General features: G+C 42.3%; 1 protein-coding gene across 1 annotated transcript in view; it reads left to right on the top strand.

Moving 5' to 3' along the window:
* Positions 1-12,600, top strand: part of slc12a3 (solute carrier family 12 member 3) — a gene marked incomplete at its 5' end in the record, with an annotated part of 28,423 nt that extends 15,823 nt beyond the window's left edge. Inside the window, 12 exons of the mRNA XM_079501283.1 lie at positions 1,245-1,344; positions 1,894-2,005; positions 2,532-2,669; positions 2,835-2,941; positions 3,409-3,485; positions 4,222-4,278; positions 5,285-5,386; positions 5,582-5,693; positions 5,906-5,992; positions 7,463-7,601; positions 8,030-8,097; positions 12,213-12,600. Coding sequence (XP_079357409.1) covers positions 1,245-1,344; positions 1,894-2,005; positions 2,532-2,669; positions 2,835-2,941; positions 3,409-3,485; positions 4,222-4,278; positions 5,285-5,386; positions 5,582-5,693; positions 5,906-5,992; positions 7,463-7,601; positions 8,030-8,097; positions 12,213-12,354 — 1,241 coding nt within the window. The 3' untranslated portion in view covers positions 12,355-12,600. The remainder of the gene's footprint in view (positions 1-1,244; positions 1,345-1,893; positions 2,006-2,531; positions 2,670-2,834; positions 2,942-3,408; positions 3,486-4,221; positions 4,279-5,284; positions 5,387-5,581; positions 5,694-5,905; positions 5,993-7,462; positions 7,602-8,029; positions 8,098-12,212) is intronic.
* Positions 12,601-14,698: the final 2,098 nt, after the last annotated feature.

Here is a 14,698-nt window from a genome sequence, read left to right on the forward strand (position 1 = left end):
AATCCGACTACCCAATTGAGCCCGATACTAAAGACCTATATACTCCAGGTTTAGTTGATAAGGTGATAAGGTGATAAGGTGACCAACGGTGGTTGGTAAAAACAGAGATGTGTTTGGGTGAGCGGTGAGTCGCTACTTACTTCTTATTTATTTAAATCTTCTATTGTACGATAATCCTCTTGAGAGGCATCATCTGGTTTCCGAGGATCCTCAGGCACAAACAATGACAACAAACAACAATCACATTGACAAAACATATGAGGGCTCTCACACCATCCCAGATCATTCTACATCTGTTACACGTGTCATCGTAAAATTACAAAATAATGTAGCCTAAGTATATATACCGTAAAGCAAGTTTCAAGGTTGAACTTTATTGTTACATCTTGTGTACAGGTACGAGTAAAACGTATTTTTGTTTGGCTTCCTTCAGACAATGAGCAATGCAGCATAACAGTCATCAACATCAAACACAGGGATAGAATAAAGTCAAAGTCAAAGTCGTACGATTAGTCACAGACGTTACCGCAGTGAAATTTGTTCTCCGCATTTGACCCATCTCTTGGAGCGGTGAGACGCAGCGTGCGCCGCGCTCAGGAATCATTAGTTGATTTGACCCCCAATCCAACCCATTGATGCTGAGTGCCAAGCAGGGAGGCATTGGGTCCCATTTTTACAGTCTTTGGTATGACCCGGCCGGGGATCGAACCCAGACCTCCCAGTTTCAGGGCAGACACTCTAACCACAAGGCCACTGTCTGGTATGGTAAAGAGTATAAGAAAAAGCAAACAGCGAGTAAAAAAGTGTAACATGTACATGTGCATGTTTTCCCTGTACTAGCAAATGGTAGTAAATGAAACAGTTGATGGAACTGGATTTATTTCTTTTGGGTATCCAGGAAACAGTACAGAGGTTCATATGAGTTGTGATCATCGTTGTTGTTATTGTTGTACAGTATGCTATGAAGTGTTCTTCTGTCTCTCATCCATTATTAGCTGTGAACTGGGGCTCATCTGTCCAGGCTGGCTCCTACAACCTGTCTTCTACAACCTGTCTTTTGTCTCTCATCCATTATTAGCTGTGAACTGGGGCTCATCGGTCCAGGCCGGCTCCTACAACCTGTCTTCTACAACCTGTCTTCTGTCTCTCATCCATTATTAGCTGTGAACTGGGGCTCATCTGTCCAGGCCGGCTCCTACAACCTGTCTTCTACAACCTGTCTTCTGTCTCTCATCCATTATTAGCTGTGAACTGGGGCTCATCTGTCCAGGCCGGCTCCTACAACCTGGCACTTTCCTACTGCGTAGGTCTCAACCAGGTGGAAGACCACATCAAGAACTACCGGTGAGACTTTACCTAAAAGTAAAATAATAATTATTATTTTATTTATAACGCACTTTATATTCGTCAGAATCTCAAAGTGCTACAGCAAATGAATAAAAGCAAAATAAAAAAAATAAACACACCATTAAAAACGTCTAATAGAACAGGAACATTTAAAACATAAGGGCAAGGCTATACAAATGCTTTGGTAAAAAGGAACATTTTTAGTCCTCTCTTAAAAGTGTCGACCGACTGTGGGGATCTCAGGTGGGTGGGGAGAGCGTTCCACAGTTCGGGGGCGACGGAGCAGAAGGCCCGGTCACCCATGGTGCGTAGGTTAGTCTTTATGGGTTTGAGGAGGTTGGTGTTTGATGAGCGGAGGGAGCAGGTTGAGGATTGAAGGGTGACAAGTTCCTTGAGGTAAGGGGGAGGGCGTTGCCGTGGATGCACTGGTGGGTTAGCAGTTGTAACATAACTAACTACATTTACTCTTTTACTAACTACCGGTAGCCTATATACAGTACAATTTGAGGTATTTGCTGTGAGTGTCATTTGAACTTGTCTTTTCAGACCCCAGTGCCTGGTGATGACGGGCCCACCCAGCAGCCGACCCGCTCTGGTGGACTTTGTAAACTCCTTCACCAAAGGACAGAGTCTCATGATGTGTGGCAATGTAGTGACTGTGAGCTCAGCACAACACACACACACACACACACACACACACACACACACACACACACACACACACACACACACACACACACACACACACACACACACACACACACACACACACACACACACACGCGCACGCACGCACGCACACACACACACACACACACACACACACACACACACACACACACACACACACACACATACACACACACAAATGGAAGAGACGTTTACCTAATCGATCAAACAAGAACTACAGCCTCATTAGAGAAGAAGGCAACGAACACACCCCAAGCAGATGTTTCCGCTGACAGATGCCTTAGTTCGGATGATAACGATGGAATAATCGTAATTTTCGTAAATTTGTATTGTACTGTATTTCATTGTTCAGGGTGTATTGTAGGCTACTGTATTTCGTTGTTCAGGCAGGGTGTTTCATTGTACTGTATTTCATTGTTCAGGCAGGGTGTTTCATTGTACTGTATTTCGTTGTTCAGGCAGGGTGTTTCATTGTACTGTATTTCATTGTTCAGGGTGGCCAGTTGCCATCGGATGTGGAGGAGGCGAGCAGCAACAGTCACGTGACCTGGCTGAACCAGAGACGGGTCAAGTCGTTCTATCGAGGTGTTGTGACCAATGATCTGAGATCTGGTGTTCACATTCTGCTACAGGTCAGAGTTTGACCTAGGTTTTATTCTATTTTAGACTGGTCTAGTCTTCATTATTCGAATTAAGGGACTAACCACTCTCCTCTCCTCTGCTCTCCTCTCTTGAATCTCTATCTCCTCTCCTTTCCCTTGACTCTCCTCTCCTGTAATTGTTTTGTGTGCCACCAGGGGGCAGGTTTGGGCCGCATCAGGCCTAATGTTCTCCTGATGGGCTTCAAGACAGACTGGTGCAGAGACACACCTCAGGCTGCACACAGCTACATAGGAATACTGCAGTGAGTGCTTTCATCTCACACACACTGTGATGAGTCTGATGACACATTCACTTTATTTTAATTTGTTATTTGTGCATTGCCTAGCCAGTTGGAAGAGAGACTTCAAAATGTGATGACCTGTAGTCTACACACCAGTGGCATCAATAGACACCACTTGAATCCTATGTACTTAGTTGACTGGAGTCCCTCAGGATTCTATACTAGGCTCCCTCCTTCTTCCCGTTCTATGGACTAAATATCTTTCGGAAAAATCCCTGATCTAAAAGTTAACAAGTCACAATTGTGTTGTGCAACTTGACGTGCTGTATAAGTTTGTAAAATTGTCTATTTTCGGCGAAGGTTTGCTCTGAAAATGTAGGGACCGTATAGGGTTCATTTGGTTACACTATAGATGCAAGACAGAATGGCAGCACGTGAGATCATCCTGTGCGTGCATGTGTGCGTGCATGTGCGTGTTTGTGTTTCAGTGATGCCTTTGACCTACAGTATGGGGTGTGTGTTCTCAGGATGAAGGAAGGACTAGATCTCTCTTGTCAGTCCCATGGTGAGAACTCACAGCAGCACAGCAGCAGTCCCAATATCACACACAGCAGTCCCAATATCACACACACACACACACTTTGTCCACAAAGACATTTTCCTGCACCTGTGGCTGCTTGGACTCACATGCACACAAGGACACAACTTTTGGCACCATTGGGTGTGTGGACTAAGGCCTGACTCACACCTTCACAACAGATTGATGTATAGCTGATGCATGAGACTTATTGACTGATGCAAGCTCGCAATGCATTTCCAATGGGAGTCACATGGTTTGACACAACATTTGTGTTGTATGAGGGGGAGGGGGGCAGTCGAAACACAGCCGAAAGCCGTACAACACAAATGTTGTGTCAAACCATGTGACTTCCATTGGAAATGCATTGAGGCAAGATGTAAACAAACCCTTTCTGTACATCTAGCATGCATCAATGTTGTATGCTAGATGCGAAGGTGTGAGTGAAGCCTTACTGTATTTCCATTAGGACTTCGCCACTGACCTTCTTCAGGCCTGAAGAAGGTCAGCTTGCTAAATAAATACTTTGATTGTGCGCAGATCTGAGTGTGCGGAGCTTCCCTTTAATATAACTTATATGGAAATTGTATTGGTTCAGCACCCCAAATTAGCAATGCCAATCTACCTAATTTATTGAATAATTTGTAAGATTAATTTGTAAAATTACATAAAAATAGCATAAGATAAGATGTAAATGTAACCCTGTGTTCTTTTGTTGTTGCAGTCAACCCAGGCTTTGACGGAGGACTAGAGACAAGTCCTGTTCCAACTGTAACTACATGTATGTGTGCATGTCGTGTTATTTATATCATAACATTATCACAACAAACAAAGAGGTAGGAGCGCACACCAATAGTGGGGAGGTGCTGACCAGACAGTGGCCTTGTGGTTAGAGTGTCCGCCCTGAAACTGGGAGGTCAAATCAACTAATGATTCCCGAGCGTGGCGCACGCTGCGGCTCACCGTTCCAAGAGATGGGTCAAATGCGGAGAACAAATTTCACTGCGGTTACGTCTGTGACTAATCGTACGACTTTGATTTTGACTTTGACCACGGGAGACAACACTTGTAAAGGAAGGAGAGGTCGCACAGCTCGTAGTCACGATGCAAAAACCTTTTTATTTATTTTTATTTAAAGACCAACGTTTCGGCAAGCAATATGCCTTCTCCAGGGTCTGGTATTTATAACATTATCACCACAACTTCCATCTGTAGCTGAGGATGGTGTGTAAATGGTGAAGAAACATTGTGTTTGGTCCTGAAATTAGATATAAAGAAAAGGGCAAATCTACCAAGACCTTCATTTTAACCCCTTTTGGTGTTAGCATTATGTTATGCTTTAGCTATTGAAAAATAGCAGATCTACAAGCTCATAGCGCGCCACCAAGTGGCACGCTACGAGCTTGTAGGTCTGCTATTTTTGAAAAATCGAAGAACGACTGACACAGAAACATAGCTTTTTCAGAAAGCTGTCAGGATGTATAAAGACATTTTTAGAATCTTATCTCAGGTCAAAATGGGTTAAACATAATAATAATTGGACATGATTGTTATTATGAGATAGAGACTAATTAATTTATTTTCAGTAAAGGGATTAATAAACCTTAATGCTTATCTTTCCCTGCATGGGACACAGTTTTGAACCCATTAAGACCTGAGGCTGATTCTACAAATGTCCAACAGTTTAGTGAAAAACGTTAATGTTGCTACAGTATATAAAATAAAGTCAAGCGTTTCTCTGATGGGTAATAAGTTAATAACAATAGTAACGTGTTGTCTTCTACCAGCCCGCCACAGGTCCACAGTGGAAGAGCCTCAGCCTGCTTCCATATTCCAGGGTAAACAAGGAAAGAAGACCATTGATGTTTACTGGCTGTCTGATGACGGAGGTCAGATCATCTTTCTTTCTTTCTTTCTTTCTTTCTTTCTTTCTTTCCTCAGAACCCATCATAACGGTGTGTGTGTGTGTGTGTGTGTGTGTGTGTGTGTGTGTGTGTGTGTGTGTGTGTGTGTGTGTGTGTGTGTGTGTGTGTGTGTGTGTGTGTGTGTGTGTGTGTGTGTGTGCGCGCGCATACGTGACGCAGGGCTGACCCTGCTGCTTCCATACCTGCTGACCAGGAGAAAGCGCTGGTCCAAGTGTAAGGTCAGAGTATTCGTGGGAGGCGACATAAACAGGAAGGAGCAGCAGAGAGAGGAGTGAGTGAGTGAGTGAGTGAGTGAGTGAGTGTGTGAGTGAGTGAGTGAGTGAGTGAGTGAGTGAGTGAGTGAGTGAGTGAGTGAGTGAGTGAGTGAGTGAGTGCGTGCGTGCGTGCGTGAACCATTTAACAACCATCTTAACTGAAGGTCTGCAATATTGTAACGTTATGATTCAAACAGTATAGGCCTGCATCTTTATGTTCTCTTTCCAGGGTACTGGCTCTGATCCAAAAGTTCCGTCTTGGTTTCCATGACGTCCAGGTGCTTCCCGACATCTATGAGAAGCCACAGCCTGAGCAGTGAGTTGGACACTCTTCACTGGTCTTCTTGTTCCAGGATTGTTGTGAATACTGTAGCAGACACAGTGATATTTTAGCCTAGTCCGAAGGCATCTTTCAGGTTATCATTTCTGTCGGGCAGAAACCTCTCATCTCCATATGAGTTTTTGTGTTTTTTCATAAATGAATGTCCTACTTGATCACACAACAGTGTCACACAAAAGTATCAAAAGTAGCAGATCCACAAGCTCGAAAAGCAGCGTGAAAGAAACAACAGTTTTGGACATTTCCACCCGACCTGGCAGCTACATTTCTTGTGAAATGAGATGTGAGATGATATGAGATTACATTAGATAAAAATGGGCTGAAATGAGATGAGATGATCGAGATTAGGTGAAGTGAGATGAGATGATAAAATGATGTGATGACAGATGATATGGAATAAAATGAGATGACTGGAGTTGAGGTCAGAGTACATACATGATGACATGAGAGGATAACATGAGATGAGAGAATGCATTACATTATGCCATGAAATGAGATTATATGAATTAACAAGAGATGGTGAGACAACATGAATGGTAAGGAAATGCAATGATATATATGTGATGTGATATATCATTGCTGTCGAAAGGAAACCACCTAACTCCATTTTCCACTCGATTTCTTTTAGCATAAATTAGTGCTATTTAACACCCTTTAGGCATGTGTGTTGGTTAAAACAATATTGAACCAATGAAAAGTATTAAAAATAGGCTTCAGACAAAAACTCTTAACTCCATTGGACCCTCAAACTGTCTGCTAAAACAGCTAACTCCACCACCTCTCCCCCTCTCATGCAAGTCATTGACAATATATAAAGTCACAATACCACCTTTGATGAGGCAGCGGCGCATTGCTTTGTTTTCTTAATTTCCTGAAAAACTTATATTTTTTTCATTTTCTGAAAAATGGAGTTGATTTCTTCCCGAAAGGCAGAGATATGATATGTGATATGATCTTCAGAAGATCCTTTCCACACTATTGAGGATTATCAACATACTGTATATAGATAGTGCAAATTATTACAACAGTTAGATATTACACTTGATCATTACGGCTGTGGCTCAGGGCTCATGGGCGGCTGTGGCTCAGGAGGTAGAGCAGGTCGTCCAATGATCCCTGGGTCGGCGGTTCGAATCCCGCCTCCTCCTGTCCACATGTCGAAGTGACCTTGGGCAAGACACTGAACCCTACATTGCCTCTAATGAGTCGGTCGGTGTAAGCTTGCCACCATTGGTGTGTGAATGTGGGAAGTGAGGACGCTGGCGTCGACTGTTCGCCGCTTCACCTCCCAATGTATGAATGAATGAACCATTGTAAAGCGCTTTGAGCACTTGGAAAAGCGCTATAAAAATGCAATTCATTATTATTACGGTGAACTTACAGTGATCTGTTTCACGTTCACCACAATCCTCAATCCTCCTGCAAATATCTTGTCCTGTTCACCAGCGTCCAGCGCTTTGAGAACATGCTGAGTCCCTTCAGGCTGGAGACCAACCTGAAGGAAGCCTCACAGTCTGGGCTACAGCCAGGCCAGGAGCAGCCCTGGATGATCACCGACCAGGACATAGAGAGGAATAGGGCCAAGGTCAGTTAACCCATTTTGACCTGAGATCAGATTCTAAAAATGTCTTCTACATCCCGACAGTTTTCTGAAAAAGCTACGTTCTTCGATTTTTCAAAAATAGCAGACCTACAAGCTCGTAGTGTGCCACTTGGTGGCGCGCTATGAGCTTGTAGATCTGCTATTTTTCAATAGCTAAAGCATAACATAATGCTAACACCAAAAGGGATTCCCGCCCAAAATGGGTTTTAACATAACACAACGCACACATACATGCACGCCTGCACACACACACACACACACACACACACACACACACACACACACACACACACACACACACACACACACACACACACACACACACGCACACACCTACCAAAGGATTATGAGTCATATGACGCATGCATTTTCACCACTCTAATATTTGTACACGTTGTGTATTATTTTAGTCTCTCCATCAGGTCCGTATAAATGAGGTTCTTCGAGACTATTCCAGAGAGGCTGCATTGATTGTTATGTAAGTGGTTTTTATTTTTATCTTGTGGCATTTTCACTTCAAAGTAAACAGAGAAATGGGCAACATGCAGCATACTGTACACAGAGCTGGATTCAAGCCAACCAGGGCTGGGATATTATGGACATTTTTGACTAAACACTTTACAGTTGAGTTTGTGCTTGAAATGTACTGTAATTCTGCAAACTGTTAATAAATATTTCAATCAATCAATCAAGTTAACATGACTGCCATGTAGGCATGATTCACTCGAATCACGATACTAGGTTCACAATACGATTTTTCAAGATTAAAAAATATATATATTTTCAATTCTCTTACAAAGATGCTGTATTTTCTTCTCTTTTTTCTTTTTTAAAATTGTCACCAGTTTGAATCAAAATGTTTTTTAATATTGTTTTTATTAGGCATTTTGTATATCAAATCAAATCAAATCAAAGTTTATTTGTATAGCACATTTACATTGACCGAAGACAAACCAAAGTGCTGAACAAGAGCATGTAAACAAGAACAGAGCAACAACAAGAGCATGTAAACAAGAACAGAGCAACAACAAGAGCATGTAAACAAGAACAGAGCAACAACAAGAGCATGTAAACAAGAACAGAGCAACAACAAGAGCATGTAAAGAAAAACAAAGCAACAACAAGAGCATGTAAACAAGAACAAAGCAACAACAAGAGCATGTAAACAAGAACAAAGCAACAACAAGAGCATGTAAACAAGAACAAAGCAACAACAAGAGCATGTAAAGAAAGAAAACAAAAACAAAGCAACAAGTGAGAGCAGAAGTATATAGCCTACAAACATGGTATAAGAAGGGTATGTGCGTTATCAGACAACATTAATATGACATAACTTCAGAACAGATAATGAGTAATTAAGTAATATAAAACGAAAAGAATAATAGTGACAGGTAGTGTAAATGTTCCAAATACAATACATTACACATTAAAAAAGGTATATAATTTTCGATTATGTTATCTATTGTGTAGGAGGGGTTAGCGTGCACCTATTGAAATAGTCAATGAAGGGTTGCCAAGTCTGGTAAAATCTATCTTCACTCCCTCTCAATTCAAACTTTATCTTTTCCAATTGCAAATAGTGCATAGGCTACTGCATAACATCTTTCATAAGTGTAGTGTGAGTTGGAACCTGTGCTTGCTTCCAATTCAACAGTATCAGTCTGCGAGCCAGTAGAGTCACACATTTTACCATGTTATATTGGAAAGTAGACAGTTTGACCCCGCATGGCCTTTTGACTCCTAGAACTGCCGTCAGTGGATCCGGGTCAAAAGGTTTTCCAACAATGTCTGACAGTGATTTAAATATACTTTGCCAATATGATGTTAGTTTAGTGCAGTGCCAGAACATAATGGGCTAGAGTGGCCGGCGACTAGTTTGAATCGATTCTAATCAATTTACATGACTATAGTGTTAAGTGGTCAGATGGGTGGGCCGCAAACATTGATCCAGAAAATGCAGTTTGAGAACCACTGAGCTAGTACACAGCAGGACATAGACAGTGGCAGAACCACTGAGCTAGTACACAGCAGGACATAGACAGTGAACCACTGAGCTAGTACACAGCAGGACATAGACAGTGAACCACTGAGGTAGTACACAGCAGGACATAGACAGTGAACCACTGAGCTAGTACACAGCAGGACATAGACAGTGAACCACTGAGCTAGTACACAGCAGGACATAGACAGTGAACCACTGAGCTAGTACACAGCAGGACATAGACAGTGGCAGAACCACTGAGGTAGTACACAGCAGGACATAGACAGTGAACCACTGAGCTAGTACACAGCAGGACATAGACAGTGAACCACTGAGCTAGTACACAGCAGGACATAGACAGTGGCAGAACCACTGAGCTAGTACACAGCAGGACATAGACAGTGAACCACTGAGCTAGTACACAGCAGGACATAGACAGTGAACCACTGAGCTAGTACACAGCAGGACATAGACAGTGGCAGAACCACTGAGCTAGTACACAGCAGGACATAGACAGTGGCAGAACCACTGAGGTAGTACACAGCAGGACATAGACAGTGAACCACTGAGCTAGTACACAGCAGGACATAGACAGTGAACCACTGAGCTAGTACACAGCAGGACATAGACAGTGGCAGAACCACTGAGCTAGTACACAGCAGGACATAGACAGTGAACCACTGAGCTAGTACACAGCAGGACATAGACAGTGAACCACTGAGCTAGTACACAGCAGGACATAGACAGTGAACCACTGAGCTAGTACACAGCAGGACATAGACAGTGAACCACTGAGCTAGTACACAGCAGGACATAGACAGTGGCAGAACCACTGAGCTAGTACACAGCAGGACATAGACAGTGAACCACTGAGCTAGTACACAGCAGGACATAGACACTGTGAACCACTGAGCTAGTACACAGCAGGACATAGACAGTGAACCACTGAGCTAGTACACAGCAGGACATAGACAGTGGCAGAACCACTGAGCTAGTACACAGCAGGACATAGACAGTGAACCACTGAGCTAGTACACAGCAGGACATAGACACTGTGAACCACTGAGCTAGTACACAGCAGGACATAGACAGTGAACCACTGAGCTAGTACACAGCAGGACATAGACAGTGAACCACTGAGCTAGTACACAGCAGGACATAGACAGTGGCAGAACCACTGAGCTAGTACACAGCAGGACATAGACACTGTGAACCACTGAGCTAGTACACAGCAGGACATAGACAGTGAACCACTGAGCTAGTACACAGCAGGACATAGACAGTGGCAGAACCACTGAGCTAGTACACAGCAGGACATAGACAGTGGCAGAACCACTGAGCTAGTACACAGCAGGACATAGACAGTGGCAGAACCACTGAGGTAGTACACAGCAGGACATAGACAGTGAACCACTGAGCTAGTACACAGCAGGACATAGACAGTGAACCACTGAGCTAGTACACAGCAGGACATAGACAGTGGCAGAACCACTGAGCTAGTACACAGCAGGACATAGACAGTGGCAGAACCACTGAGCTAGTACACAGCAGGACATAGACAGTGAACCACTGAGCTAGTACACAGCAGGACATAGACAGTGAACCACTGAGCTAGTACACAGCAGGACATAGACAGTGGCAGAACCACTGAGCTAGTACACAGCAGGACATAGACAGTGGCAGAACCACTGAGCTAGTACACAGCAGGACATAGACAGTGGCAGAATTGTACTTCTCACCTACTGGTACTGGAAATACTTTGCATTTTTTGGGGGCGTTGGTTTGGGCGCCTGGCTGTGCATGAGCTGGCTCATAATCTGACCATAATCTTGCCAACCCTTGAATTTTGACGGACAATTTCAACATCTGCCCTTAACCCATTTTGGGCGGGAACCCCTTTTGGTGTTAGCATTATGTTATGCTTTAGCTATTGAAAAATAGCAGATCTACAAGCTTTACGAGCTTGTAGGTCTGCTATTTTAGAAAAATCGAAGAACGACTGACATAGAAACATAGCTTTTTCAGAAAACTGTCAGGATGTAGAAGACATTTTTAGAATGGTCAAAATGGGTTCCTGAATCTCGTTGGCACCGTGTCCAGTTAGACAGTTTCATCGTATGTTAATGTTATGGCCTCATCAAAAAACAATTAAACAAACATGGGCCTGAAAAGGAAATCAGGAGAAATTGTAATTTTCTCATCATGAATTGAATACATAGGAACACAATGGAAACAAGTCCCCAGGACGTTTTTGTGTTATCCTTTAAGCTTTAATGCCTTACTGTACCACGCGCTGTTTACATTTGTGACTAATAAAGTATTAAATCAATCAATCAATCATGTAAATACATCCACACAACCAGTTTTTTTAAAAGGCACACAAGGGCACACAAGGGTTCACAATGTGAACTTCACATGGTTAATATATTCCTTCTAACGGGCGTGGAAAAACTTTGTGTGTAAAGTAAATACTGTGTGTGTGTGTGTGTGTGTGTGTGTGTGTGTGTGTGTGTGTGTGTGTGTGTGTGTGTGTGTGTGTGTGTGTGTGTGTGTGTGTGTGTGTGTGTGTGTGTGTGTGTGTGTGTGTGTGTGTGTGTGTGTGTGTTGGACAGCACTATGCCAGTGGACAGGAGAGGTGTGTGTCCCAGCGCTCTCTACCTGGCCTGGCTGGACTTCATGTCACATGACCTGAGACCACCCGTCCTATTGGTCAGAGGGAACCAGGAAAATGTTCTTACTTTCTACTGTCAATAAGTCTATGATTGATTGATTGATTTTGAACATTCAACGTTTGTTGAATACCCAAGGTGGGGTTGGTAAAAGGACCTTTCTGTGTGGAGTTTGCATGTTCTTTGGTATAGAACTTTTAGAAACTTTTGGTATTTAAATTTCATGTAGAGTACATTTTTCATGTAAAGATCTAGGTTTTGCATCTTGGACACAAACTTCTATATATCTTAAAAGTGTTTATAAATTACAGTGCTTAATGTTGCCTCAAACTGATACATAATGCAAGTGATTGATTATTATGATGCCTTTAAAATTATTTGCATTTATATTTAATCGTATATTTATTTGACAAGTCACAAGATTGTTCAATGATTAAAACAACTACTTTTGACATGGTACTGATGTTATTTTTTTAGAACAATAATTATGTTTCATACCTTTTAGACAATTTTAATTAAATGTTTCTGAAACCTTTCTGTTTTTAGTATGAATACAAGACCAGTACTCACATTTTTTTTTACTTGAGTCAAAGTATCAATACCCTATTGTAAAGATATAGTCTGTTACAAACGTTTGGCATTCAACATTTTAGTACAAAAGTATTGGCACCAAAATATATAGGCTACTTAAAGTAGTAAAAGTACTCATAAGCTCCCATCTCACACGTTTTCAAATGTATCACATGTATTAAAATGTATTAAAATCCTTTGAAAATAGCAGATCTACAAGCTCACAACGCCTCTCTCACGCTGTGAGTTGAGGCATCGTGGCACTGAGGTATCAGTGCTGTCAAACAAGTATAATAATATGATGTGATATTGATAATATGATCTATGAAAAGGTTTAATCTGCAACACGATTTTATACAATATGTAGTGGAGGTCCCTATAGCTGCTTCATCTCCTTGGCCTAAAAAACATTGAAGAGCCCTCGTCTACAGCTTAGAGTAGGGGTTCTCAACCCGTGGGTCGCGACCCCTCGGGGGGTCGCCAAATTAGTTTAGGGGGTCCCCAAATTATTTTCACGATTTTTCAAAAATAGCAGACCTACAAGCTACAAGCTACAAGCTACAAGCTACAAGCTCATAGTGCGCCACTCGGTGGCGCACTATGAGCTTGTAGATCTGCTATTTTTCAATAGCTAAATTATAACAATGCTTAAAACACCAAAAGGGGTTCCCGCCCAAAATGGTTTAAGGTTATTGTAGCAGTCAATTTATATTGGGGGTCGGGAGGGGGCAGGGCGGGGGTCCCGAGACATTGCCAAAGCATTTCCGGGGGTCCCCGGCCAAAAACGTTGAGAACCCCTGCTATAGACTATAGCCTCTCATATTATTAAGGAGTGAGACCATCGCAAATGCTTTTAAAATGATGAATATTTGGATAATACAAGAAGCTGGTTGAGCAATGAGCATGTTCCATGTTGTATATCTGAGCTGCCGCATTTAAGATAAAAGCACAGCTTCTCAAAGTTCAATCCAGTGAAGGAGGACCGCCATTCATGCAGTCTTAAAACAGTCCTCTTCAAAAGCCTGTTTTGGTATCTGAGAATCAAGGTCTCTCTTTAGGCTCTCTTTAACTATAGTTTGTATTATTGACGAAATTGTCAATATAGTTTTAGTTTTAGTCATCAACTCATCATAGCTTGGTTTTTTCTTCAGTGAAAAACGTTATATTAACATATTTTTAGTTGACAAAATCAACACTGGATGGTCTGACTCTGCATGCATTGTAATCATTGCTCTCAGGGACACATTCAGACCGTTACAAACTATGGGTACTCTCTGACAACGGGTATAACAGGTATTGAACAGCTGGTTTCACCTTTGTCTCTCTTCATGCATATATGCCAGGTGTTAAAGGCCTGGTGCTTTTGGCTGATCAGACGCTTTAGGAACTTAATTCCATTGACTGGTCTGAGCTTCGAATCTGCATTAGACTTTGAAAGGAAGTGTGGACCCCTCCTCCAAGGAATGGGTGTGCTCGGCAAGTTTCTGCGAAAGTTTCGAGATATGTTATTTGGGAGTTAAATCGTAGACGACAATCATCCAACTGACCAACAGCCATCCTTAAAAAAAAAGTAAATCTTCAGACATCAAAGAAATATTAACTTTATTATATATAAGCCATCTTAATTGTTGTAGTGTAGGAGGAAATATTCCGAAGACTGGCTTTGTTAGTTTACGTGTCTGTCTGTCTGTGCTCAAAAAATGAGCATGGTTGCTACGGTCACCCAGTTCACCCGGGTGTGATTTCATTACGTCAGACATTACGTCAGATCAGAGCTGATCAGGCTATATAATACCTTACACCACTCAGTTCACACGGGTGTGATTTTTTCATATTAAAAGCATGTTATTTTCATATAC

The sequence above is a fragment of the Electrona antarctica genome, assembly GCF_951216825.1.
Source record: "Electrona antarctica genome assembly, chromosome: 5".
In the NCBI taxonomy this organism is placed as follows: Eukaryota; Metazoa; Chordata; class Actinopteri; order Myctophiformes; family Myctophidae; genus Electrona; species Electrona antarctica.